The following is a 27,312-nucleotide window of genomic DNA, read 5'->3' as shown; positions in this document are numbered from 1 at the left end:
CCCTCTCCCAGAGCTGAATGTGGCTCGCGACCCTCTCTCAGAACTGAATGTGGCTCTCAAGGTCAGAAAGGTTGGGGACCATTGATCTACAGTATCTATCTATCTATCTATCTATCTATCTATCTATCTATCTATCTATCTATCTATCTAGCTGTATGTGTAAACATTATTCTTCAATGGAGTATGTAAATGAAGAGATTGGACAAGAAATTACATCACAATTCTTTTTTTTTTGTATATCTTTATTTAGCTTACAAAAACACACCCAAATCCGCATAAAAAAACGCATGAAAAACGCATCAAAACGCATCAAAAATGCCGGTGACCTGCCAGTGAGCTCAGGTGCAGATTTGGTGCAGATTTTACCTGCGTCAAATCCTGAGCAAATCCTGATGCAATCCTGACCGTGGAAACATACCCTTAGGACCAAACAAACTTTGGAAAAGAAACGTCACAAGCTTGCTCACTAGCTTTTCCAGATGCTTATAAAAATTATTTCTTGTCCTTTGCAGTAATTCAGCCTGCTACATTGTTTGCAAATAATTACAATTACCAAAACCATTGCATGTATGTTTAAAGAATACAAAAACTAACATAGTGGAAAGCTTTAAAATTGGGGTTAGGGGAGTGACAAAAAATGTAACAAAATTGGGCGAACCCTTGTCAGAATCCAAGCAATATTTTCCAATAGAAAATAAAACCTGACATTTTATGGATTACTTTGGCCAAGATTGACACTCATTTTCTGATCAACTTGAGACACGCAGGACAATTCTAGGTTATTTTACGGTATGTGGCAACTGACAACTAATATATTCATGCTGCTTAAATAAACAACATTTATCTATAAACTTCTTAGGAAATGTATAAAGTATTTTATAACATTAAAATTTAATCTCCAATTGTACCCATTTTAGGAGCTATAATGTATCATATGAAAAATACATGTTGAAATAAATAAGTTTAATTATATGCAGAGCAAAAAGATAGCCAGGATAAATCAAACCCCAGCATGATAAATTCTGGAAAAACCACAGGGCTAGAATATTGCATGTGATATACTATGGGACAGTGATGTAGGGGCTGATGAGAAAGTCTTCAAAGAAATAACTTAGGGGCAATTTTCCTTTTGAACTCGACAACAGCCACTGAATATCTCCAATTGGTATTCATCACTGCAGGAGGGAATATCATGTAAACTAGTTCCTGTAAAACTGTTCCCTTTCATCAACTTGCTAACTGACTACACAATAAGAAAGATAAGTACGAGTGGAGGACCATATGTGGTGCTTGATCTACTATAGCGGACATTCTGCTCATTCTTGGCCACTACATACTATTTTATTTTTCTCATTAAAGATGTCTTGATTTTGTCTATATTTTGTGTTATATCTTATAAAGCTTACAGTTATATATAGAACTTTTTGCAGAAAATTAAGGAGTGGTTAAATGACCCTTTGAGACTATTCAGTTTCATGCTTTGCACACTTCCATATCGAAAGGTATGGGGAGCTGGTGAAGTCACGGGTAGCCAATCGGCAGTAGAGTTGAGCGAATTTGTTCACATTCGGTTCCAAATACGATCTGCGGTGAATATTGTTTTTGCAATATTCATTGAACACAGCCGAACGTCATTAGAGTCAATGGAAATAGAATTTTACCGAAAATGTTTGGAACCGATCATCAAACATACATTCGGCACGAATAGAGTACCAATATGACACAAATATGGCAAATTCAGATTCGGAGACCAAATCCGAGCAAATTCGCTCAACTCTACTTGGCAGGTATCGTGCACCTATCTTATTCATTAGATTCGGACAGGTGCACAATGTCCTGGCAGGTATCAGTAGACGTGCCATAACCAACACCACTCCCCTCCCAATATAGAAGTGGAGCAGAGCAGAAATAATACTTTAAGTAAACAAAAAACCCCACAGCTGATGGCTCATACATGAGAACCGTGTAATGTATCCCATTGGCATATTCTCCTAGGTAGTGACCCTCATGGTGGCTATAGCTTTATTTGATTACTTTCATTTAGTCAATAGTAATCACTATGGCCACTTTCACATGTACAGATTTTGGTAAGTAATTCACCTCAGTATGTCTAAGCCAAAACCAGGCATAAGAACCTACAGATAGAAAGTATAAAAAGGATTTTGTTCCCGATCTTTTTACTGTTACAAATACTGATGCAAAATACTAACCAATATACATCCGGTAAAGTTCATGTACACACTGGAACAATGCAAATGGAGCCTGATCAGAAGTGTTTAGAGATTGTATTGCTCCAAGGCTGAATTCACATATCCGAGTGACACGAGAGCGCTGTTAGATATTTTTATCAGAAAGCAGTAGGATCCATATTCTTAAATGGATCTATACATACATCAGTGAAAAACATAGACTTGTGTGTGAAATCCATGAGACTCAGAGCTGTTCCTAATCTGGCCAGTGTTTGCAAATCAGACTCAGTCATACAAGCCAATTGGTATCCATGACACATGGATGAGATCGAAATACTTACGATTCGTTTACACTGGATCCGTTGCTTAAAGGGGTATTCCCATTTGCAAGGTCCTATCCCAATATGTAGTAGGTGTAACAATAAAAATATGAACAAATAACCCAATTAGAAATATAGTATACTTCTTCTGATTTGCTATGTCGCTTACCCCAAGTGCAGGGCATTGAAGTAGATTAGGTATCCTTGGTTACGACCACTAACAACTAACTGTCGCTATATGAGTGGTCATAACCATGGATACCTAAGCTACAGCAGTGTCCTGTCCATGGGGTAAGCGACAAAACTTGAGTTGGTACACATGCAGCTGATAAGCGCATGTTCACATTGGCCATAAAATATATAAAACCTACAAGAGAAAAATAAAATTGGAGGTATTTTCTAATATTATTATAACTACCAGGTTGGGTTAGTATCTTGTAAATGGGAAGACCCCTTTAACCCCTTAATGACCGCCAATACGCCTTTTAACTGACCTTAGATATAAGAGAATACCTTCCCCATACAGGTGACAATCCAGCAGCTGTCGGCTGTACACTATAGCTGACAACTTGCTGCATCAGCCATGATCAGTGTTTGCACCGTCCAAATCTGTTTAACCTCTTAGATGCTGCTGTCAATAGTGACTACTTCATTATAAATGGTTAACAGAGTGTGGGGCCTCCCTCTTTATCCCAAATGGTGCCCTCAGATCATGATTTTGTGGTCCTGATGTTTGCCATGGCAATTCACAGCCAAATAGCGGCCTTAGAGTCTAACGGCTGTAGTAATCTGTTCAGAAGTTAGAGGTATTTAGGTGGTAAAAATACACATTTTCATTTCTGTCATGCCACTTTGGATTAATTCCTGAAAAGCACCTGAAGGGTTAATAAATTACCTGACAGCAGTTTTCAATATGTCAGGGGGTACTGTTTTAAAAATGGTATAACTTTTGGGTGTTTCCCAATATATTGGACCCCTAAAGGCACTTCAAACAAGGATATATCCCTAAAAAAATAAATTTTGTAAATTTCCTTGAAAAAATGAAAAATTGCTGCTACATTTTTAAACCTCCTAAAATGCTAACAAAATAAAATAACATTTTACAAATGGTGCTGATGTAAAGCCGACATGAGGGAAATGTTATTTATTAATGTAGTTCTGTGGTATGACTATCTGGATTAAAGGGATAATCTTTCAAAGTTTGAAAATTGCACATTTTTTTAACATTTTTCTCATATTTCTGATATTTTTCATAAATAAATACAAAACATATCGACCTAAGTTTACCATGATCATAAAGTATAATGTATCACGGGAAAACAATCTCAAAATCACTGGGATTTGTTGAAGCGTTCCAGAGTTATTACCACATAAATTGACACTGGTCAGATTTTAAAAAATTGGCTCTGTCACTAAGGGGTTAAAGATACATTTTAATAAAAACATGGGACTTTTCGGGGTCTTTTTATTGGTTTGGGAACAAAGTTACTCCTTTAGTGAAAAAAAATAAGAGAATAAACTTTTTCCATTTATCGCGGATGGTAACATTCTCATGGATGTGTAATAGTCTTAGGTGTAGAGTGGTGCAACCTTCATATGTTGTCTCCAGGCTCTTCCACCTTGGAGCAATGTTTTACTGTGTGTCCATGAGGTCATGCCATTCATTTTTTGTAGCATATTTATGCAATTTGACAGAAGAAACTTACATATGCCAGAGGTGCATTGTATGGAAGCCATATCATGGTTCCCTACAAAACAGCACTTCAATATGGTAGTTTTCCAAATGCTCTTGCCCTATAAGCTATAATTTCCTACAGTGGAAGTAACGCAACATTCAGCCTCTGACTATAAGAAAAAATGTTCATATTCACCAGCAACAAATAGAAAATTGATAATGGAAGAGACTGAACCATTAAATCCATTAAAATTATATATTTGTTAAGCTTTATGTAAAAGTAGAACATCACTCTACATGCAGCGTATTTCAATGTTACCATGTTTTTACATCAATCTACGAGGGTTCTTTTACAGTAAATCTGCATAGACAAGTAAGAAATTAATTGATGTTATAAGCCTGAATTTAATGAAATCAGGTCATGTTTGCCACAAAAACAATGTTGCATACAGGAGAAGATTACCAAGTGAGATAGCTCATGGAGAAAGATGACGATCTGGCATTAAGTAAAGCCAAACTCGGATGGAAATGAAGGCAAATTCTCATCTTGTGATAGAAGATTTTCTGCTAATGAAGCACGCCAATGGGGTGCAGCCTCAGTGTAACATTGTCTCCTTGCGTCTGTCCTTGTGTCACTCGAAATGAAACAAAAAAACATTAATGGAAGGAAAACTTGTTTGAAGATAATTGGCTAGATCTGCCAAACGGAAAAAAAAATTAAGGAAAAATATGAGTGAATCTTTTGAAAAGGAAACTAATTAAAACTGGCTAATCCGATCCTATTACTGCCTGCAAGACTGTGACCGAGTCAGAAAAATATTACACTGACAAATTTGGGCTTAACTGGACCGTGCTTTAACAGTTTCCTCACTTTCTGAATGACTTTGAAGTGGTTAAATAACCTGAAGAGATGTCACAAAACTTCAGGGTTCTGAGAAACAACTGCTTCAATTACAATGAATGGAGAAGCCTAATATGGGGACTTTTCAGTGGGCTTACGGAAACGTCGCCCTGTTCATGCTGAAAACATTTTCTCTCTTTCGTCCAATATTTTATATGTTTAGATGTTATGGTTATAAGGCCTTTTTATGTCTTCATCTTAAGCTACACCAAAGTGGATATTTAGTATTTTCAGGTCTCGCTTTTCTGAGGCTGCTTTCCGATGAGCGGATTTCATGATGTGTACTGAAGGACACAGACAGAAAAGGGCCCTTCTGGAGCACATTGTTTGGGCTCTTTGCATTTCAATAAAGCAAAAATCCAACTACTTTGGAAGTGGAAAATGATCCCCTTATCTATTGGGCCCCTGTGTGGCTGAACAGGTTGTGCCAATGATATGTCCACCCCTGATGATCTGTATACGGACATCAAAGTATAGACCAGTAGAGGGTGTCCTAACCCAAATTATCAGCCTCGGGATCAGGAGACCTACGGCCAATTCTTGCATTGCAGAGTGACATCTGTTCCGATGCCTGTTCTATCTATTGCCACTTCTATAGTCATCAGTGAGTATTTGGTAGCACTGCACTACTCCTGGGACTTGTGGCTCTGGCCAGTCCAGAATATTTGGGGTTTAATCCAAGCTAGTTTGTCTATCTTTCTGATGGCAGCCCTCGGTTGAACGTCTCATTACTTAAACCCTTAGGAATCAGTTCTAATTGCCAGTTGTAACCCAACTAGCTCTTGTGTGTATTTCAGCTCCTGTTTTTTAGTGGATATTCCTGAATCTAACTTTGGCTTGTTTACTGAATATTCTCCTGCCTACTATTTTGCACTTACCTATACGTATATATCCTGCTTCTGATCCGGCTTCCTGAGTATTTTTCTTGCCAACTCACACCACCGAACAACAGCCAACTTTGTGGCCCCGGTAGTGGTCCTTGTGTACTTCCAGATCTTTGCACCAGATTTAAAGGGTATAGACCAGGGCAGCCCAGGGGATCTGGTAAATGGAATGGCTACTGCCAACTGTTAATGGTTGCCATTTTTAGAGCTACTGGGTGACCATAAAGAGTGCCCTTGTAACATGCTGTTCATTTCAGGTGCTTGTTTCAAAGCAGTCTACCATTTATAGGTAGTAAACGTCACCCAATAATGAAGGTTCAGAAATTTAAAAGTAACATAAAAAAAATCAAAACTATTTTGTCTATTGCTGACATCTTAACCTCTGAGGTACTACTAATTAATATTATATGTTAGTTCACTTGGTATGGCAACTGGTATACCCAAATTAGTAAATACTTGAGATGACTTCAGCTAAGTCACCATCTGAGTCACTATATTTAAGGGGTTATTCAGGATTGTTATTTTTTTACTATTGGCCTAAAAGGTAACAAGCAGATAGTTGCTAACTACCTGCATGTTCTGCCCAGTGCAGATCAGTCACTGACTGCTCCTGCTGGTGATTCTGCGGCTTCAGCTGACATCACATTGACAGAGCAGCGCCTCTTCTCTTCCTTGCTCTTTTAATGGGGCATGACTGCTGATTTCATACTGATTGACAGCAGGCTCTCGGCTGCCTAATTGCAAGAAATCAGCGGTCAATCAGCATGACGTCAGCAGTCACGCCCCATCGACAGAGCAGCCTGGAAGAAGAGCTGCTATATTGACGAGGTGCAACAAAATCATCGGTAGGAAAGGTCAGTGACCCCTCTGAGCTGGCGCCGGATAGAACAGGCAGGTAGTTGCTAGCTAGTTAGCAACAACCTGCCTATTAGATTTTTGGTCATTGTAAAAAATGATTTAGTCCTGGATAACCCCTTTAATAAGTCTAATGGTCACTGCCATTGCATTGGGGAAACTATCAGAAAAAATATTTCACGGATCCGTACATTCCTAAACCAAGAATCTGCAAAAGCCCTAGTCCATGACCTCATCATCTCCAGCCTCAACTACTGTAACCTCCTGCTCTGTGGCCTCCCCTCTAACACTCTCGCACCCCTCCAATCTACAGTATTCTAAACTCTGCTGCCCGACTAATCCACCTGTCCCCCCGCTATTCCCTGGCCTCTCCCCTCTGTCAATCCCTTCACTGGCTCCCCATTACCCAGAAACTCCAGTACAAAACCCTAACCATGACATACAAAGCCATCCACAAACTGTCTCCTCCATACATCTGTGACCTCGTCTCCTGGTACTTACCTGCACGCAACCGCCGATCCTCACAAGATCTCCTTCTCTACTCCCCTCTTATCTCTTCTTCCCAAAATCGTATACAAGATTTCTCTCGCGTATCACCCCTACTCTGGAACTCTCTACCACAACATATCAGACTCTCACCTACCATCGAAACCTTCAAAAAGACCCTCAAGACCCACCTCTTTCGACAAGCCTACAACCTGTAGTAACCACCGATCAACCAAGCCGCTGCATGACCAGCTCTATCCTCACCTACTGTATTCTCACCCATCCCTTGTAGATTGTGAGCTCTCGCGGGCAGGGTCCTCTTTCCTCCTTTACTAGTTGTGACCTGTATTGTTTAAGATTAATGTACTTGTTTTTATTATGTATACCCCTCCTCACATGTAAAGTCCCATGGAATAAATGGCGCTATAATAATAAATAATAATAATAATAAAATGAGTTTTCTCTAATCCCAGCACCTATAACTGGGCAAATTCTGTTTGTTTCAGCCACTTTCTTGCTGATGATCATATGAGCAAAGTAACAATGTAAATGTGGTTATCTTCACCTACTAACCATCATTCTTTTGTACAAAGGGACAAATAGATACCAAAATAAATAATGTTTTGTACTTAATAGTCAAAAATCAAATACACTTTCCAACCATTTACTCGGCCAGTACAGTATAAATCATTAAAGAATGCAAGAAGAAGATTTTTATTTGATTGTGTGATTAGAACTTTATATTGTGCCCATTCCTTTGTTATGTCGCATAGAAGTTTTTGAATAAGTCTATAGCAGGGTGCTAGGGCGTAGTCAGACGGCAGTATAAATCGGTCTGAGATTGGAACGCAGTGCACAGACTGGCCGGCGGCTCTCACGACCCAAGTGTGACAGCTTCATTCTATGCTGTTGTCATGCTCGGGTTGGCAGAGCCACTGTCCATACACTGAGTTCCGATCTCGGTCCAATTTAAATGGCCGTCTGACTGCGCGCTTACTAGTTGGAGGTGTACCGCTACACAGTATGATACCGTCCAGTGCTGTACACCCATGGTTAATTTCATAGATAATCATGGAAATTGCAATTTCCTAAAACAGACATGTCAAGTGTGGTGGTAGGTCATCTTGAAGAATTTGTTCTGGATTTTATTTGTTACAGAGCAGTATTGAATGAATTAATAAAAATCTAAGAATGCCACATTATCAACATGTGTGTTCTATTCAATGGCAAGCTAGAAAAGAATATATGCTTTGGTGGGTTATTCTTATGACCTGGTAACTCAATGCCTGAATTTTCCAAAGGCCAATGCACACGTGGCTTACAGGGTAAAAAAAAGTCATCTTTTTTCATAGTTCCCAACATACCTCAACATGAACTGATGGATCATGGAGCTTCCAGCCACTGATACAAAGAATGTTACGATGTCTCCTACTTTCACTGGACTCGGGGGGTATCGGATCTGTATGTTGTTATCCAGTGGGAGCACTGACATTCTCATGGTGTCTTGAGTGGGATATACAATTACGCTGCCAAATCTTTCCATTGCACTTGTAACTTTTTGGTCAGTGTCTTTATTTTGTTGAATCCTATTTGACCATTTTGTTTGCTCTGAAGAACATTCTTCATCTTCATTGGTGGTATATACAACGTAGTGCAGTTCAACTGGTATTCCTTGTGGGGGAACTGAGAATACATGACCATCTGTGGAAGGAGAAGTACTCAACCAACTAGGCAGGAACTCTAGCTCTGCTACACATAACCCCAGCTGTCCTTTCAGTCGGCAACTTGCAGAAAGTTCACGGTTTTCTAAGACAGCAACCATTCTGACACATGGTAAAATCTCTGATGGATGATAGTCCTGCCAGTCCTTTCCTGTGATATAAAATAAAGCCTGAACTTTGGGTTTCTCAGAATATATAGTGCTCTCGATGATGTGGGATTTTAACTGCCAGTTAAATGTGAATCTGTTGGTAGAACTGAAAGTACTTGAGGTAATAATCACATTTTTTGGCACAGTTTGTTCTGCAGAGTAGGGTCCATAGGTGGCATTTATTGCTGGTGGCACCTTGGCTTTGTATATGAAAAGTGGTTCTGTTCGAGACTGTAAGCTTGAGTTTTTCATGAGGTCTTGATTGGCTTCTTTAAGGAAGAAAGAAACTTCAGAACTACAAACATGATAACTCACAGGTAGATATACCGGGACGGATGAGAACCTCTGTATAGTGTCCATTGTCACCCGACTTTCTGTCACTGTGAAGGAGAAAAAAAGAATATGAAGGTTAGAGAACTTCAATGGAGGAAAATTTATGTTTTTGTCATTTAATACACTAATGCTTCACAATGCTGTATGAAGATAAAGAGATAACTTTATATTAGTATTCCCTTCTCCAAGATCCTACCCCAATATGTAGTAGGTGTATTAATATTAATATCTCCAATTAGAATGTAGTATTGTTTTTCTGATTCATAATGTCACCTTGGATACCCTAGCTACTGCAATGCACTACACATGGGGTAAAAGACATAGTGAATCAGAAGAACTATACTACATTTCTAATTGGAGGAATTTGCTAATATAATTGTTACACCTAGTGCATATTGGTATAGTATCTTGGTAATGGGAATACCCCTTTAAAGAGCTTTTTACAGCAGATGAAAATGTTATAAAAATTTCTCAAACTGGTTAAAAATAATAGAAATAATATTCACCTTCACCATATCTGCATAACTTCTGTTCACATGGTCTCTACTTACCGGTTCCATCTAAGCACAGAAACAAGAGCTGCACAGGGTTGGTGAGAATGACTACTACTATTTGTAATTTTTTTTAAATTACTTTTATAAGATCAAAAATATTGTGCAAAAAGGAATCTGTCATGAGGTTTTTGCTACCCCATCTGAGAGCAGCACGATGTAGGGAGGGTGAGATCCTGATTCCAGTGATGTATCACTTACTATACTTGGTTCTGCAGTTTTTATTAAAACCTGTTTTATCTGCTGCAGATCTAGCAGTTCTCTGAATGCTGAGCTCCACATAACCCTGCCGACACTACTGATTGGCAACTTTCTGTGTACACTGTGCATAAGAAGAAAGTGGACAATTCATGACGGAGTAGAGATATACAGGGTGCGTGAATATAAAGGACTACTTGGTAGCAGGCCACATAGTCCTCTAATGATAATCTCCTGCTGATAAAACGATAATTTAAAAAACTACACTAAGCAAATCAGTGACACATTAATGGAATCAGGGTTTCTGCTCCTACATCATGCAGCTGTCAGAAAAGGTATCAAATACCTGGTGACAGATTTCTTTTCGGTTTCACATGTCCTGATATTTCCGGTACCAGAAAAAATGGTACCGGAGATATCAGTGTCCATGTGTATACTACGTGCGGCACATGTGTGGCAACCGTGTGCTGCCTGTGTGCCGCATCAGTACCACACAGACGGCCAGCGGGGAAGTTTCACTACTGGAAGCGCTGTTCCCCGGCGGCTGGTGCTGAAGGCAGCTGTCATCCATTCTCCCCTGCTCTGCCGGCGATCGGCGTGAGCAGGGGAGGATAAATGAATGAGAAACAGTGGGCACAGGCTCAGTAACTAGCGGTGACGTCACTGAATCTGTGCTCGCTACCGACATGACATGAACTCCTGTGACCTCAGGACCAAAGGAGAATGCAAGTGATGAGGTCATGGCAGTTCAAGCTCTGTCACAGTGCCCTCATCACTTGCATCCTCCCTCAGTGACGTCACCGCTAGTTACTGAGCCTGTGCCTGCTGCTTCTCATTCATTCCCCAGTAGTTTACAGCAGGGCCAGTCGCATTAGCACTGCTCCCAGTTGTAAACTGTACATTCTCCAGATATGGATTGCAGTGTGGGACTGACTGAAGGACAGACAGATATGGGCATACTGTTGGTTTATTATTTTAATTTTTTTTACAGGAGATCGAGGGTGTTGATTCGATTAGCAGAAACAATAAAGATGGCAAAACTGTGTGGTGTATGATTTCATTAAAATACTTTATTCCTAGTGTGTGGTGTTTATTTAACCCTTTACCAACTATAGGATTAGTAATGGATAGGTGTCTTATTGATACCTCTCCATTCCTAAGCTGGGCTTAATGTCACCTTACAATAGGAATGTGACATTAACCCCTCATTACCCCTTTTGCCACCACTACAGGGAAAGTGGGATGAAATGGGCAAAGCTCCAGAATTGGCACATCTAATAGATGCGCCTTTTCTGGGCAGCTGCGGGCTGCCGTTTGTAGGCTGCAGGGGGGCCAATATCCATGGTCCCTTACCAGCCTGAGAATAGCAGCCCGCACCTGAGTTTTGCCGGGTTCGTTTAAAAACATAGGGGGACCCCACTTCAGGTTTTTCATTCATTTATTCTCTCCTGCTCGCGCTGCTCGCACCAGCCGCCGGGGAACAGAGGCTTACAGTAACGCTACTTCCCCGGCGGCCGTCCGTGCACACGGAGGACAGTGTGCACTGTTCTCCGTGTGCACATGTGTAGCACGTTTTGCTGCCCATGTGTCTGGGTGAAAACGGACATGTCTGCGTGTTTTGCACACGGACACAAGGTCCATGAAAACACGCTGACATGTGCATCGACCCATTAATTTGAATGGATCTACATGTTTCAGTGTCTCCAGTACTTGAGAAAACTGTCACCACACAGTGACATGTGAAAGGCGCTTTAAACAAAGTGGTTTACTAGAAACAGCACCTCTGTGGTCCTTATTCATCCCCTGACACTGCAAGACAGCCCCATTCTATAGAAATTGTAGCACAAAATCCATAATGAATTCTGCAGCTGTTTTTGGACAAAAAATTAATCATATTTAATCTCAGCCTTTTTAAAGAGCTGTTAGTAATACTGAACTGAAACAAGACAGGACAGGGGCAACCTGCCCCACATGCATGCATTTTTTTACAGCTCGGAGTATCATCCAACCTTAAAATTGATCCACTAATTCAGTTTAATCTTTCAAAATGTATTTTCTGCACTTTCCCTTTTAATGTGTCTCATTTTACATATTATCACTAAGCGCACTGTAATGAAAAGAGATGTAATAGTAGAAAGATATGACGGCTTTAAAATGGTTTTAAAATATGGATCCCGTCGTTTTATCTCTTTCCCATTTCTACACTCCTCAAAGCTAAGATGGGATTAGTGAATACTTCGGGTACAGAGCTGTCACACGGCATCTCACATTCTGAGGATCTCAGCAAAGTATATTTACCCAATGCTATCAGCCATACATCTTGTACATGAAATTAAATGCTGTTTTATTGACACAATTCATTGTGATCTATAATGTGTGAAGATAGCTCTGTATTTCTATCTCTCCACTGAACATAATTTATATGATCTATGATATATAAAAGCAATTGCATCGGATATTACGCTACAAGCCAGTACAGCATGATTAAATCACTTTTATTGGGCATTGTTAACTGCCACCCCAGAGGCGACAATAGCAGAGCGGAGGGTTAATCATTATTATTTGCTGTCTTGCAGAGATTCCTGGGATAAGATTTTCATTCTATAAGTACAAATATCTATGGGGTTTTTTAACTAACATTTTTTAAACTCATTTTGAAGAGGAAGAGTTTAAAACATCATAGTCCAGCAAACACATTCAATCACTCCGCAGGCACCGGGAAAGGTCAGAGAGGCCCGGCGCCTGCGCACTGCAGTGCTTTGCTCTGACCTCAACAGGGCAGATAAAGTACGCTGCGCAGGAGCCGCAGCAGGCAGCAAAGTAGAAGACGTCATCGTATGAAGATAGGAGGCGCTGAACCCGGACCACAACGCCCATCGGACCGGACCGCACCGCACCGGGACCACCCCTGGGTGAGTATAATCTAGCTTCTTTTTCTTATCTTGCAGGTGACATTGGGGGCTTCTCTACTGCATTACAGAATGCTGTAGATAAGCCCCTGATGCCGATGGCCTTAGCTTATAGGCCAATTTTGGGGTGACAGATTCCCTTTAAAATGATCACAAATAAAAGGTCTACACTTTAATACTTGATAGAAATGGCACACTCGGGGTTCTTTTCTCACTGCATTCTGCAATGCTCATGTGAGGTTTATGTCAGGAGTGGCCTCCTTCACTCTGATGATCCCATATTAGAAAATGTTTGCTGAATTTTTACTGGATGCTTTTGTATGGAATAGCAGTCTTTACAGGTTTTACCATACAGAAACCAAATGGTATCCTCATTGTATGCTGCCCATTAGGTGCCAAAGAACATCCTTTTAGCCTGTCTGTATAATAGTAGCCTAAAGACACATGTAATATATGTGCTGGAGCCATTCTAAGGCCTCATTCAAATGTACATTTTTCTCACGAACAAGAAAAATGGATGGATTATTTTGATGTTTGATCAGAGTGTCATCAGTTTCTCAGTTTCTCTCAATTGTGTTGAAATAAAAATATTCTCCACCTTCTTCTTTTTGACAGTCTGTGAAAATGAAATCTGAGTGTAGTCTGATTTTTCCACAGACTCATATACTTGCATCATATCTGACCCACAAAATCGGACTTCCCTGTGATCTTCCACCGAACACTCGTTTGTAAATGGCCCCATAGACTATTACAGGTATGAGTGTGAAAACCACGGACAGCACTCGCACGCGAAAAACAGACATCTGGATGAGGCCTTAGACAAATGTCAAACATTCAAGTGTTTAAATTTAGTGACACCTGAATGCTGCTATTCCTCTCGTCAAAGTGATTTATCATTACAGATTTTTTTAAACTGAGAAGTAAAAAGTAAACAGCAGTAGCAAACATAAGGCTTCCCACGTGGAGATGATAAATCCTGTGCATCGAGGTGTAGCGGTTAATCGAATGGTGTGCAGTGCTTAGCACGGAATTAAACATGTAAATGAAGAGTAGAAGAAGTATGCGGCACTCACCAATTTGGAAAAGTGCAACAGTCCTTTATTCCAAACTCCAGGACATGGACACAGACACAAAATCAGATGTGCAGGTTATGGAGGCATACGGGGAGAGACAGAATGGACTCTGGCTCTCCCCGCATGCCTCTGTAACCTGCACGTCTGATTTTGTGTACATGTCCTGAAGTTTAGAATAAAGGACTGTTGCATTTTTTTGAATTGGTGAGTGCCACATACTTCTTCTACTCTTGATTTATCATTAAACATACTAACAATTTTAACACTGATTCTACAGTATTAAGCCGGCCATACATATTACATGGCTGTTCGCCAAATTATGCTTCGTTCAGCTGATGGTCATCCCCCCATACACAGGAGAACTCATTCAGGTGAACATTCCTGTGTTCTTTATGAGAAAGCCAGCTACTTATCTCTGTTAGAACAAAGTGATCGGCAGTCCAAAAGATAAATGCCCGATCAACATCTCCCACGATGATCAGTTGGCCAGCGTCTCCATGCACAGAGTTCATCCGACATTAGCCTAATTTGTATGGCGGTATTTAGATTGTGTAGGGCAATGTCCTATTGAGACAAGCAGCGCATTCCTTCATTTACAGGAGGAATAAACAACACATTGCTCTGCGAATGCTTTAGAGCTTATTTATCTAAGTATTTACGAATACAGACATGTCAGCAGATCCGACACAGCCTCATTAGATAGAAAACTAGAATTATAAAGGATACAGAAGAATAAAACAGAATGAATCCAATTAAAGGTTTTTCTTCATTCCTGTTACTTGAATCAAAGATTTATTTCATGGTTGTGTAAATATTGAAACTGCTCTACAAATAGATAGCATTGTCATGGTAGGACAGATAGAAGCTAGCCATCTATGGATAACTTTACAATGTATCAGAAAATACAGCTTTAACTTATTTTTGACATATGATGAAACAAACATAGCTAACCGTGCAATCAATTTGTGGGCACTGTCATATCATTTATGTCTCTGTAAGATGCGTTACTTCAGACTGACTACATGGAGATGGTATGCCTTTAGTCAATTTCATTATAAGCACAAAGCCATGAACTATGGTAGATCAAGAGAAAGAAAATATGGGAAAAGCTTCCATAAGGATGAGTTCTGCTGGGCACCATGTGCGCGTGGAGAGATATTAAATGGATTGTGCCCTCCCTGTGGTTAGACATTTGGTTCCTTTTTTGGAACAGTCTATGGCATTGCGGAAAGCCATTCTGTCACTGAGGGAAAAAGTGAAGCTAACAGCAATACTGTACTCTCAAAGAAAAAAATGTGCCAGCATTGGATCTTGTGTATAGGAAATGGTTGTCCAAAATATTGGAAAACAGGAAAATAAGATAATTTATATTACATTACAATTTATGCGGATACATAGACTCTAAACACATGTATGTAGCTGTCAAACAAGCGATGCCCACAAGAATTCTTCCGCCTACCAATAAATATGCATGCCCAGCTTGGCCCAACATACATGTTTATATAGTAATGAAGGGAGAGAAGATCTGTTGCTAAACACATATTATAGCGGCTTACCTCCTGGTTAAGGATGGGCAAGGTGAATTCCAACATACTATACCATAATCCCATAATCTCATTTCCACCAGTGTCTGATGTGGAGGATAATAGGGCTATCCCTATACACATTAAATATTCTGAAAATCTCAATCTCTATTCTCAAGCTCACAAAGCCACTGACAGAGCTGAATACTTTCTTTGACAGTAGAATGGAAGCTAGATTAAATAGTACGCCTATTGTAAATTGGGCCAGTTCTTGCCACTTGTCCAATCTGCTGACCCAGAAGACCGTGGGATCAGGGCTCAGCGTATCTGCAGGAGAGAAGGTGCACTCTAAGTATGACTGTAACTCTCTGTTTAGCTGCTGTTGGTCTGCATCAGGTTGGTGCAGAGGCAGATAAAACATCTGGTAAATAATTTCAAATATACTGTAGTTGCTGTCGCTATTTTGACTGCTTCTTATATCCCTAACATTGGCACAGGTGAAGGAGAAATTGCTCCATGGGATAGCAGAAGGATTGCTCAGTCGTGCGGTTGGCAGGCTTCTGTTGTGCTAAAGCTTTGCTGTACAGGAAACACAGCTTATGCTGATAATACTCCAATTTGGACTCTTTTTCGGAAAATTCCCTCATTTTGCTTTTATAATGAGTGTCTGAAAGCATGGCTATCCAATAGTCTTACTTTCCTTGATAGAAACAATGCACCAGACATTCTACAATCATTCCATCATACAGCTTGCCATGCTGAAAAGCTTGACTGATGACCCTGTTGGTTTATGTTCCACATCTCACCATGACAAATGGTTAGCCGAGTCAGCATCGTTGTCATTTTCACTTTGATTGGCAACCTCTGCCATCTCAATATCCATCTCAAAATCCACCTTCTGCTGCTCCTCCTCACATTCTCCCCTTCCTCAGATCCTGCTGCAAGTAACATGGACCTTGAGGGTTCCCAACAGCTGTGGATAACCTTATGGATAATATACTGGCATAAGCAATTCCCTGGGTACAGGGTGTTCCAAAATCAATATCAGTGTCTCTACCAGGATTTATAATCCAAAACTGATGCTCAAGCAATGTGAAGTCAATTACTATGGATTCTCCTGTGAGTCAAAAACATCCTATGCTTTCATAAGTAGTTTCCTCTTTCCTCAGGGATTACAGATCCAATCAGCCTAACAATCTTTTAAAGGTAAGTATGAACATCCTTGGATCAATAGTACACCGATGCAATTAACCCAATAAACTAATCAACAAAAGCAAAGCATTTTTTGGCTCACGGGAGAACCTGAAGCAGGTGATGTCATATTCCTTGAGGAGCAGTTTTTTATTGTAAGTCTTGGTAGCGCTACTTTCCCTTTAAACCAGGGCATATTAGCACATTTACTCACTTAGGCAATCGGTGTTATTAGCTGCTTTCTACACCATAGTGGGACCGCTAGTCAGGATTTTTCGATTATCTTTAATATCAGTTCTGCTATTTTACAACTTTTTCAATTAACAAATATAAAATTTACTCAAAAATAGTAGGAGTATGTGGTTAACTGAAGGCAAACAGCCAATAATTAGAAGAAAGCATCTATTAGCAATCAGTTCCAATAGTAACTCTGTAAAACTACAGCAGTGGTATTGAACTTGACAATTAAATTTTTATTGTAATGATTATTGTTACACATAAATAGACACTGGGTTCTTATATATAAAGTATTGTAATATAATTGCCCACAAGAAGGAAGAATATTTCTTGTAATTTTGTTCAATGTACTGTGGCAATCAAAATTAGTCAACCCCAAATGCAAATTAGGTTTACTATCAAAGTCTACCAACATTCTGCTATTTGCAATAAACCAGTCAAACAAGAATAATTTAAATATCTCAACACAACTAAAATAAGAAGTGTTTTTCCAAATTCAACACAAAATGCCACTTTACTGACTACTGCAGACTCAGAATTATTCAACCCCTTCATGACAATCATCTTTAGTATTTAGTAGACGACCTTTGGCTGTTAGGACATGGCTAGTGTTGAGCATTCCGATACCGCAAGTATCGGGTATCGGCCGATACTTGCGGGTATCGGAATTCCGATACCGAGATCCGATACTTTTGTGGTATCGGGTATCGGTATCGAAACAACATTAATGTGTAAAATAAAGAATTAAAATAAAAAATATTGCTATACTCACCTCTCCGACGCAGCCTGGACCTCACCGAGGGAACCGGCAGTGTTCTTTGCTTAAAATGCGCGCGTTTACTTCCTTCCATGACGTCACGGCTTGTGATTGGTCGCGTGCCGCCCATGTGGCCGCGACGCGACCAATCACAGCAAGCCGTGACGTAATTTTCAGGTCCTCAATGCCTAATTCTAGGCATTCAGGATTTTAAAATTACGTTCCGGCTTGTGATTGGTCGCGTCGGGTCACATGGGCGATGCGACCACTCACAAGCCGTGACGTCACGGGAGGCAGGAAACGCGCGCATTTTAAAATTATGTCACGGCTTGTGATTGGTTGCGTGCAGCCCATGTGACCGCGACGCGACCAATCACAGCAAGCCGTGACGTAATTTCAGGTCCTGAATGCCTAATTCTGCATTCAGGACCTGAAAAATACGTCACGGCTTGCTGTGATTGGTCGCGTCGCGGTCACATGGGCGGCACGCAACCAATCACAAGCCGTGACGTAATTTTAAAATGCGCGCGTTTCCTGTCTCCCGTGACGTCACGGCTTGTGATTGGTCGTGTCGCCCATGTGACCGCGACGCGACCAATCACAAGCCGGAACGTAATTTTAAAATCCTGAATGCCTAGAATTAGGCATTGAGGACCTGAAAATTACGTCACGGCTTGCTGTGATTGGTCGCGTCGCGGCCACATGGGCGGCACGCGACCAATCACAAGCCGTGACGTCACGGAAGGAAGTAAACGCGCGCATTTTAAGCAAAGAACGCTGCCGGTTCCCTCGGTGAGGTCCAGGCTGCGTCGGAGAGGTGAGTATAGCAATATTTTTTATTTTAATTCTTTATTTTACACATTAATATGGATCCCAGGGCCTGAAGGAGAGTTTCCTCTCCTTCAGACCCTGGGAACCATCAGGGATACCGTCCGATACTTGAGTCCCATTGACTTGTATTGGTATCGAGTATCGGTATCGGATTAGATCTGATACTTTGCCGGTATCGGCCGATACTTTCCGATACCGATACTTTCAAGTATCGGACGGTATCGCTCAACACTAGACATGGCGCAAATGTAATGCATAGCCATACACCAGCTTCTGGCAGTGTTACCGAGGAATGTTAGCCCACTTCTCAAAGGCAATGGCCTCCAATTCACTAATATTCTTGGGTTAGTGCATTACAACTGCCTTTTTCAATTCTCACCAAACATTTTCTATGGGGATCAAGCCAGACGACTGTGATGGCCACTCCAGAATCTTTTCCAAAGATCAGAGCCCCCAGACTTTTGTGGCTCATTTATATAATTTTGAGCAAATTGGAGCTGACTTTCCTAGTGCATTTGGATCAGTAAAGGTGTATGTCCTGAAAGTTCAGTTATGAAGACCTTCAGTGTTCAGTATGCTCCATAGTGGACAAACTGAAGCCTCTTTGCTGGCTTTGAAGACATCTTTCTGCATCTTTTGAAGTCACTAGATGGTTTCTGACCCCCTACTTCCTCACTAATCTGGTGGCACCTGGTGAAAGCTTCCTTTTTCTGCCACATCCAGGTAGTGTAACCAGTGAACTTGAAAACTCAGATTCCAGTTTAATTTCTAGGAACATTTAATGTCTTTACTATCTTTTTCGTATCCTTTTTCTCATTTGTGTAAGGCAATAATATATTCTTTTATCTTTTTAAACTACTCTACTGACTTAGAAATATTTCTAATAAGCAATCAAACATTAAAATCACCAAACCCTAACTAGTCCAGGTCTTTGATGCATCTCATCAAAAGTACCCCTGAGGTAACTAATGAAGTTCTTGATTAGTTGTATAAGGTCTACTTAAGATGTGTGGATTTATGAGGAACTGTATTCAAGAGGTTGAATACTGCAACTGTAATAGTCTCTAAAAGTGCCCTTTTTGTTCCCTGAATGACAAAGTCCTGTATGAACCGGCAATACTGTCCCACTTACCATGGCCCATGCTAGGAATGCAAACTTCACAGGGCCACGTCTTAGCACTGCATGTGGGAGTGCACCCTGGTGCAGTCTTTTTAGGATGAAGTCGTACTACACTGTACACAATTTGTTACTATGTACCCTCTTTCTGTTCTTTTACCATTTGAGTTATATTTCCTGTGCTGCTTTACCTTAAAAAAAACAAACAATAAAACTGATTAACAAAAAAAAAGTTCAATTTCGTATTGAATTTGGAGAAACGATTTGTTGTATTAGTTGTGTCGACCCATATAAATTGTTATGGTTTGGTTTATTGCAAACATAATAAAGTTTTTTAAATTTTGCTAATAAACCGAATCTGTAATGGGGGCTGCAGAATTTTCATTTTAACCGTATGATCGTTAACTTGTTAACTATATAGTCGATAACTGTATAACATTGTCATGGGATTGGTGTGCACACTGACATCATGGCTACTGTTAATTTTAGAGCTACGACGGTGGTGATAGATTAGTTTTTTAAGTGAGTTAAATGTACTGCGATGGACTGTATAAACTTTAATCTGGTCCATCAGGATTCCCACAAGAATCCAATACTTTGGTGATTTCTTTATGCTTTGCGTCAAAATACAAATCAAAGCCTCACTTTGCATATTTATTGTATTCCAATTTTGTTATTATTTGGGCAAACTTATGTATGCCTTTCTGAATCAGTTTTGCACAGGGTTATGGCGGACCATCTAACAGTTGGGTATGGATAGAAACTATTTTTAATATTACAATGGTGGTTGTAAAGTGCAAGTTCACAATATACTGTAGCTCATTTGTACAAACGGCTGTAATCAATGAAACACTTCTACTTCACTAGACATCTGATAGGTCCCAGTTTGGCAGTTCTTTAAATGACCTTTTAGTGCTTTCCCCTATTACTCAGTAATCATATGTCCCAAAATCCACTTACAGAAAGTAACAGATCCCTGCAAATTGCAATTCTGACGGAAAATCATATTACAGTAATCCATCGTCTAATCCAAGATTATTACATTCACCTTTATACTAGAATAAAAATTAATGTCCTCTGCTAGAATAAGTATGGCAAGAATGTATCACTGAAAACTAAATAGAGATTATAATTAACTCCGGCTGAATAAATCTACATTTAACATTCAGCAGTAATTTGTCTAGTAATACCTTTTGCTGAGACTCAATGTGAAGATATGACTGGATTAACATCATGTGTAAGTCTTGCCATTGTTACAGTAATTAATTTGAAAGCCTGACAAGCTATGCGTAATAGTAATGTAATACCCACAAGTCCTAAGAATTATCCTGGGAAGTAACACTGTTCTACACTATCTAATACAAGGAAGGTGTGAGCCCCTGTGAATCCCGGAGACGACAGACGCACAAAGCAATTCATAATGATTTCTGCCTCTATACATATGCCCAATAAGAAATAGAATCGACTGGGGAATGTTACATATGCATCATATTAATACCAACACTGACAGGTAGATTTATTCGCTAATATCTAGCTAGTGAAATTATGTTCGGTTATTTCTGTGGTGATGGAGAACACTTGTTAATTTATGTACACTTTACTGATTTATTGTATATCATTACACACATTCTACATCATTCTGGTTTCATCATATGAACAACATACACATACACGCATTTGTGTGCGTGTTTTTATGTACAGAATATCTCTATATATAAAGTTGAGTGTATGTGTGTGTGTGTGTGTGTGTGTATTTATCAGCCATGCCCACTCCACATAGCAGGCACAGGCCACATCTAGCTCCATCGTATCTAGAATGGAGTTGCTCCTGTGAGGTAAGACTGTGACGACAATGGAAAGCTGCCTTTTTTTACTTGACTATATATGAGTTGGTTACTCTAGGTTCAGCACCTGTTCACACTTAGTCTATGTATGGATGTGACGGTCAGTTTTTTCAAATATATTATTTAGCCTTCTGACCGAGCACTCCGCCTCCTAGCCCAGGTGTTTTAATCGCAACAGGTCCAATACCCCTCCACAGAGAGAGAGAATATGAGTCTAGGAAGAGGTTTTCACAGGTACCCATTCACATGGAGACGTTTATTCTCAGCGAGGTAGGCAAGCGTAGGACCTGATATAAGAGAGATGCCGTAAAGGGGCTATCAGGTACACACAAAATTGGCCATTTTTATGCGCTAAACGCTCTCATTTTTCATATTTCTAGTGCAGTATTGCAGTTCAGTTTTCATGTTTCATATTTGCATGTCTTAGCGCTGCAGTGTGCTGCCTTTTTTACTTGACTATATATGAGTTGGTTACTCTAGGTTCAGCACCTGTTCACACTTAGTCTATGTATGGATGTGACGGTCAGTTTTTTCAAATGGAAAGGGAGGAGCCTCATGGATAGAGCTGTGAGGGGCAAAATGAGAGAAGTGAGGTGCTGCTGCAGTATGAGGCTGTGTGGATGCTGTGTGTAAGGCCACATTCACACGTTCAGTATTTGGTCAGTATTTTACCTCAGTATTTATCAGCCAAAACCACGAGTGGGAGAAAAATACAGAGGTGATGAATGATGTGTTTGTCATAAACTTTTCCTCTGATTGTTTTACTTCAAGTTTTAGCTTATAAATACTGAGGTAAAAATACTGACCAAATAACGTGTAAACGAGGTCTAATAGAGGAGGAGATGACACACAGGTATATACTATATACAGGAGGAGATGACATACAGGTATATCTAATATATAAAGCTGAATGTGAGTGTGTGTGTATGTATGTGTGTATGTCTGGGATTGGCATCTGCACCGTCGCGGCTACAGCCACAAAATTTTGCACAGTCACACGTCTGGACCCCGAGAGCGTCATAGGCTAAGTTGTGAGGCGAAATTTTAACCCCACACTTTCCAATTCACCAAACAATTTTGCCCCTATCTACATAATGGGAAAAAAGTGAAAGGAAAAGTGTTGGAGGCAAATTGACAGCTGCCAGATGTGAACAAGGGGGACTTAAAGAATGAGAGTGATGGCGCCAAAGAGTATATACCGTACATTTGCTAAGGTGGGGTCCCGACATGGGATACTCACCACACACGGGGATATGAACACACACACAAAATGCGCCACACACTACCATGTGCTTGAACACATATACCACCCTCAGCACACATTTCACCACACATACACCAGCCTCGCCACATAAAAGTCGAAACTCAAAACTCACCACATGCAAAACTCGCCACATGCAAAACTCGCCACATGCAAAACTAGGATGACGCAAAACTCGCCACACGTGCAAAACTTACCTCATGGAAAACTCACCACACGCAAAACTTGCACACGCGGAAAAATTGCCACATGCACAAAAGTTGCAACACATGCAAAAGTTGCCTCACACAAAACTTGCACATACTCAAAACGCACCACACATAAAACTCTCCACGCGCAAAACTCGCCATGCACAAAACTTGCTGCACACAACTTGCTACACTAACCTGTCACATGCAACTCGACACACAAAAAGTTGCTACACGCATGTCGCCACACAAAACTCATCTCACAAAAGTCGCTACATGCATGTCGCCACACGCACCTCAACACACACAACTTGACACATGAAACTCGCCCTAAAACACACACAAGTCTGGTATTATCCTTCAAAAATAAAAATCTGATTAATAAGCAGACAAACTACAAGAGCAACAAATGTACCATATAGGAAATATGGCAGCTGTCAGTCACATGACCTGTCTATTATGTGTGTGAGCTAATATATACTGCCAGAGGGGAGGGCTTCCTGTTGGCTGGGGATTTATCAGGCTGCCAATTCAGCTTACAAATACTGAGGTAAAAATACAGACAAAATAACGTGTGAATGAGGTCTAATACAGGAGGAGATGACATACAGGTACATACTATATACAAGGGAGATGACACACAGGTATATACTATATACAGGAGCAGATATCACACAGGTATATACTATATACAGGAGGAGATTACTTACAGGTATATACTATATACAGGAGGAGATGACATACAGGTATATACTATATATAGGAGGAGATGACATACAGGTATATACTATATACAGGAGGAGATGACACACGTATATACTATATAGGAGGAGATGACATACAGGTATATACTATATATAGGAGGAGATGACATACAGGTATATACTATATACAGGAGGAGATGACACACGTATATACTATATACAGGAGGAGATGACATACAGGTATATACCATATAAAAGAGATGACACATAGGTACTGTATATAGAGGAGGAGATGACATAAAGCAGGTATATACTATATACAGGGGAGATGACATACAGGTATATACTCTATACAGTAGATGACATACAGGTGTATACTATATATAAGGGAGATGACAAACATGTATATACTGAGGGGAAATGAGAGGTGTGAGGTGAAAATGAGAGGTATGAGGTGAAAATGAAAAGGTGTGAGTGCAAAATGAGAGGAGTGAGGGAAAATAATGGAGTGATCAGAAAATGACAGATGTGAGATTGAAATGACGAGAGGAGTGAGATGGGAATGAGAGGAGTGAGGGGAAAATGAGAGGTGTGAGGGGTAAAATGAGAGAAGTGAGGTGCTAAATGAGAGGGGTGATGGGAAAATAAGAGACGTGAGGTGCTATAACTAACCACAGATATTTACTATGCCCAGGCAATGCCGGGCTCTTCAGCTAGTACTATATACAGGAGCAGATGACACACAGGTACATACTATATACAGGAAGAGATGACACACAGGTATATGCTATATACAGGAGGAGATGACATACAAGTATATACTATGTACAGGAGGAGATGACATACAGCTATATATTATATACAGTACAGGAGAGATGATACACAGGTACATACTATATATAGGAGGAGATGACATACAGATATATACTGTATACAGGAGGAGATGACACACAGGTATATACTATACTAGATTGTGGCCCGATTCTAACGCATCGGGTATTTTAGAATATGCATGTCCCCGTAGTATATGGACAATGATGATTCCAGAATTCGCGGCAGACTGTGCCCGTCGCTAATTGGTCGAGGCAACCTTTATGACATCATCGTCACCATGGCAACCATTATGACATCTACGTCGATACTGTGCCCGTCGCTGATTGGTTGAGGCGAATTCGCGGCAGACTGTGCCCGTCGCTGATTGGTCGAGGCAACCTTTATGACATCATCGTCGCCATGCTGTGCCCGTCACTGATTGGTCGAGGCCTGGCGGCCTCGACCGATCAGAGACGCGGGATTTCCAGGACAGACAGACAGACAGGATAACCCTTAGACAATTATATATATAGATACAGGGGAGATGACATACAGTACATTCATATACTATCTACAAGAGGAGATGACTTACAGGCACATACTATATACAGGGGAGATGACATATTTTACCTCAATATTTATAAGCCAAAACCACGAGTGGGAGAAAAATACAGAAGTAGTCACATGTTTCTAATATACTTTTCCTCTGATTGTTTGACTCCAAGTTTTAGCTTACAAACAGGTAAAAATACTGACCAAATAACTTGTGAACAAGGTCTAATACAGGAGGAGATGACACACAGGTATATACTATATACAGGAGGAGATGACATACTGGTATATGCAATATACAGGGGAGTGTCATGAATCCCAATGGCTAGGGATAGCAAGGGACAAGCAAAGTAATACAAAATATCGGACGAGCTCTAGGGTGATGGAACCTGGGCTGACCGCTGCCCTACGCCTGACAAACGCAACTAGAGATAGCCAGGGAGCGTGCCTACGTTGGTTCTAGACGCCACGCACCAGCCTAAGAGCTAACTAGTACTGCAGAGAAAATAAAGACCTCACTTGCCTCCAGAGGAATGAACCCCAAAAGGTATAGTTGCCCCCCACATGTATTGACGGTGAAATGAGAGGAAGGCACACACATAGAGATGATATATATAGGTTCAGCAAATTGAGGCCCGCTGTAAACTAGAAAGCAGAACGATACAAAAGGGGTCTGAGCGGTCAGCAAAAAACCCTAATCAAAAAACCATCCTGAGATTACAAGAACCCATGTGCCAACTCATGGCACATGGGGAGAACCTCAGTCCACTAGAGCTACCAGCTAGCATAGAGACATAATAAGCAAGCTGGACAAAAAAACCAACAACTGAAAATCAGCACTTAGCTTATCCTGAAAGATCTGGGAGCAGGTAGGCAGGAACCAAACAGAGCACATCTGAATACATTGATAGCCGGCAAGGGAATGACAGAAAGGCCAGGTAAAATAGGAAACACCCAGCCTCTGATGGACAGGTGGAAACCAAAGGCCGCAACCCACCAAAGTCACCCAGTACCAGCAGTAACCACCAGAGGGAGCCCACAAACAGAATCCACAACAGTACCCCCCCCTTGAGGAGGGGTCACCGAACCCTCACGAGAACCCCCAGGGCGATCAGGGTGAGCTCTATGGAAGGCGCGGACCAAATCAGTCGCATGAACATCGGAGGCGACCACCCAGGAATTATCCTCCTGACCATAACCCTTCCACTTAACCAAATACTGGAGTTTGCGTCTGGAAACACGAGAATCCAAGATCTTCTCAACAACATACTCCAATTCTCCCTCCACCAGCATCGGAGCAGGAGGCTCAACCGAAGGAACAATGGGCACCTCATACCTCCGCAACAACGACCGATGGAACACATTATGAATAGCAAATGATGCTGGGAGATCCAAACGAAAAGATACAGGGTTAAGAATCTCCGAGATCCTATAAGGACCGATGAACCGAGGCTTGAACTTAGGAGAAGAGACCTTCATAGGGACAAAACGAGAAGACAACCACACCAAATCCCCAACAAGAAGTCGGGGACCCACGCGGCAACGGTGATTAGCAAACTGCTGAGTCTTCTCCTGAGATAACTTCAAATTGTCCACCACCTGGTTCCAAATCTGATGCAGCCTGTCCACCACCACGTCCACTCCAGGACAATCCGAAGACTCCACCTGACCAGAGGAAAAACGAGGATGAAACCCCGAATTACAAAAAAAAGGAGAGACCAACGTGGCAGAACTAGCCCGATTATTAAGAGCAAATTCGGCCAGTGGCAAAAAAGCAACCCAGTCATCTTGATCAGCAGAAACAAAACACCTCAAATAAGTTTCCAAGGTCTGATTAGTTCGCTCCGTCTGGCCATTCGTCTGAGGATGGAATGCAGACGAGAAAGACAAATCAATGCCCATCTTGGCACAAAACGTCCGCCAAAATCTAGACACAAACTGGGATCCCCTGTCAGAAACGATATTCTCCGGAATCCCATGCAAATGAACCACGTTCTGAAAAAATAAAGGGACCAACTCAGAGGATGAAGGCAACTTGGCCAAGGGCACC

General features: G+C 40.8%; 1 protein-coding gene across 1 annotated transcript in view; it reads right to left on the bottom strand.

The window, feature by feature from the left end:
* TMEM132B (transmembrane protein 132B) overlaps positions 1-27,312 on the bottom strand; it is a 1,073,183-nt gene that overhangs the window by 808,648 nt on the left and 237,223 nt on the right. Inside the window, exon 2 of the mRNA XM_077293266.1 lies at positions 8,675-9,560. Coding sequence (XP_077149381.1) covers positions 8,675-9,560 — 886 coding nt within the window. The remainder of the gene's footprint in view (positions 1-8,674; positions 9,561-27,312) is intronic.

This window comes from Ranitomeya variabilis, chromosome 1, assembly GCF_051348905.1.
Source record: "Ranitomeya variabilis isolate aRanVar5 chromosome 1, aRanVar5.hap1, whole genome shotgun sequence".
In the NCBI taxonomy this organism is placed as follows: domain Eukaryota; kingdom Metazoa; phylum Chordata; class Amphibia; order Anura; family Dendrobatidae; genus Ranitomeya; species Ranitomeya variabilis.
This window is presented reverse-complemented; position numbering and strand designations above follow the sequence as displayed.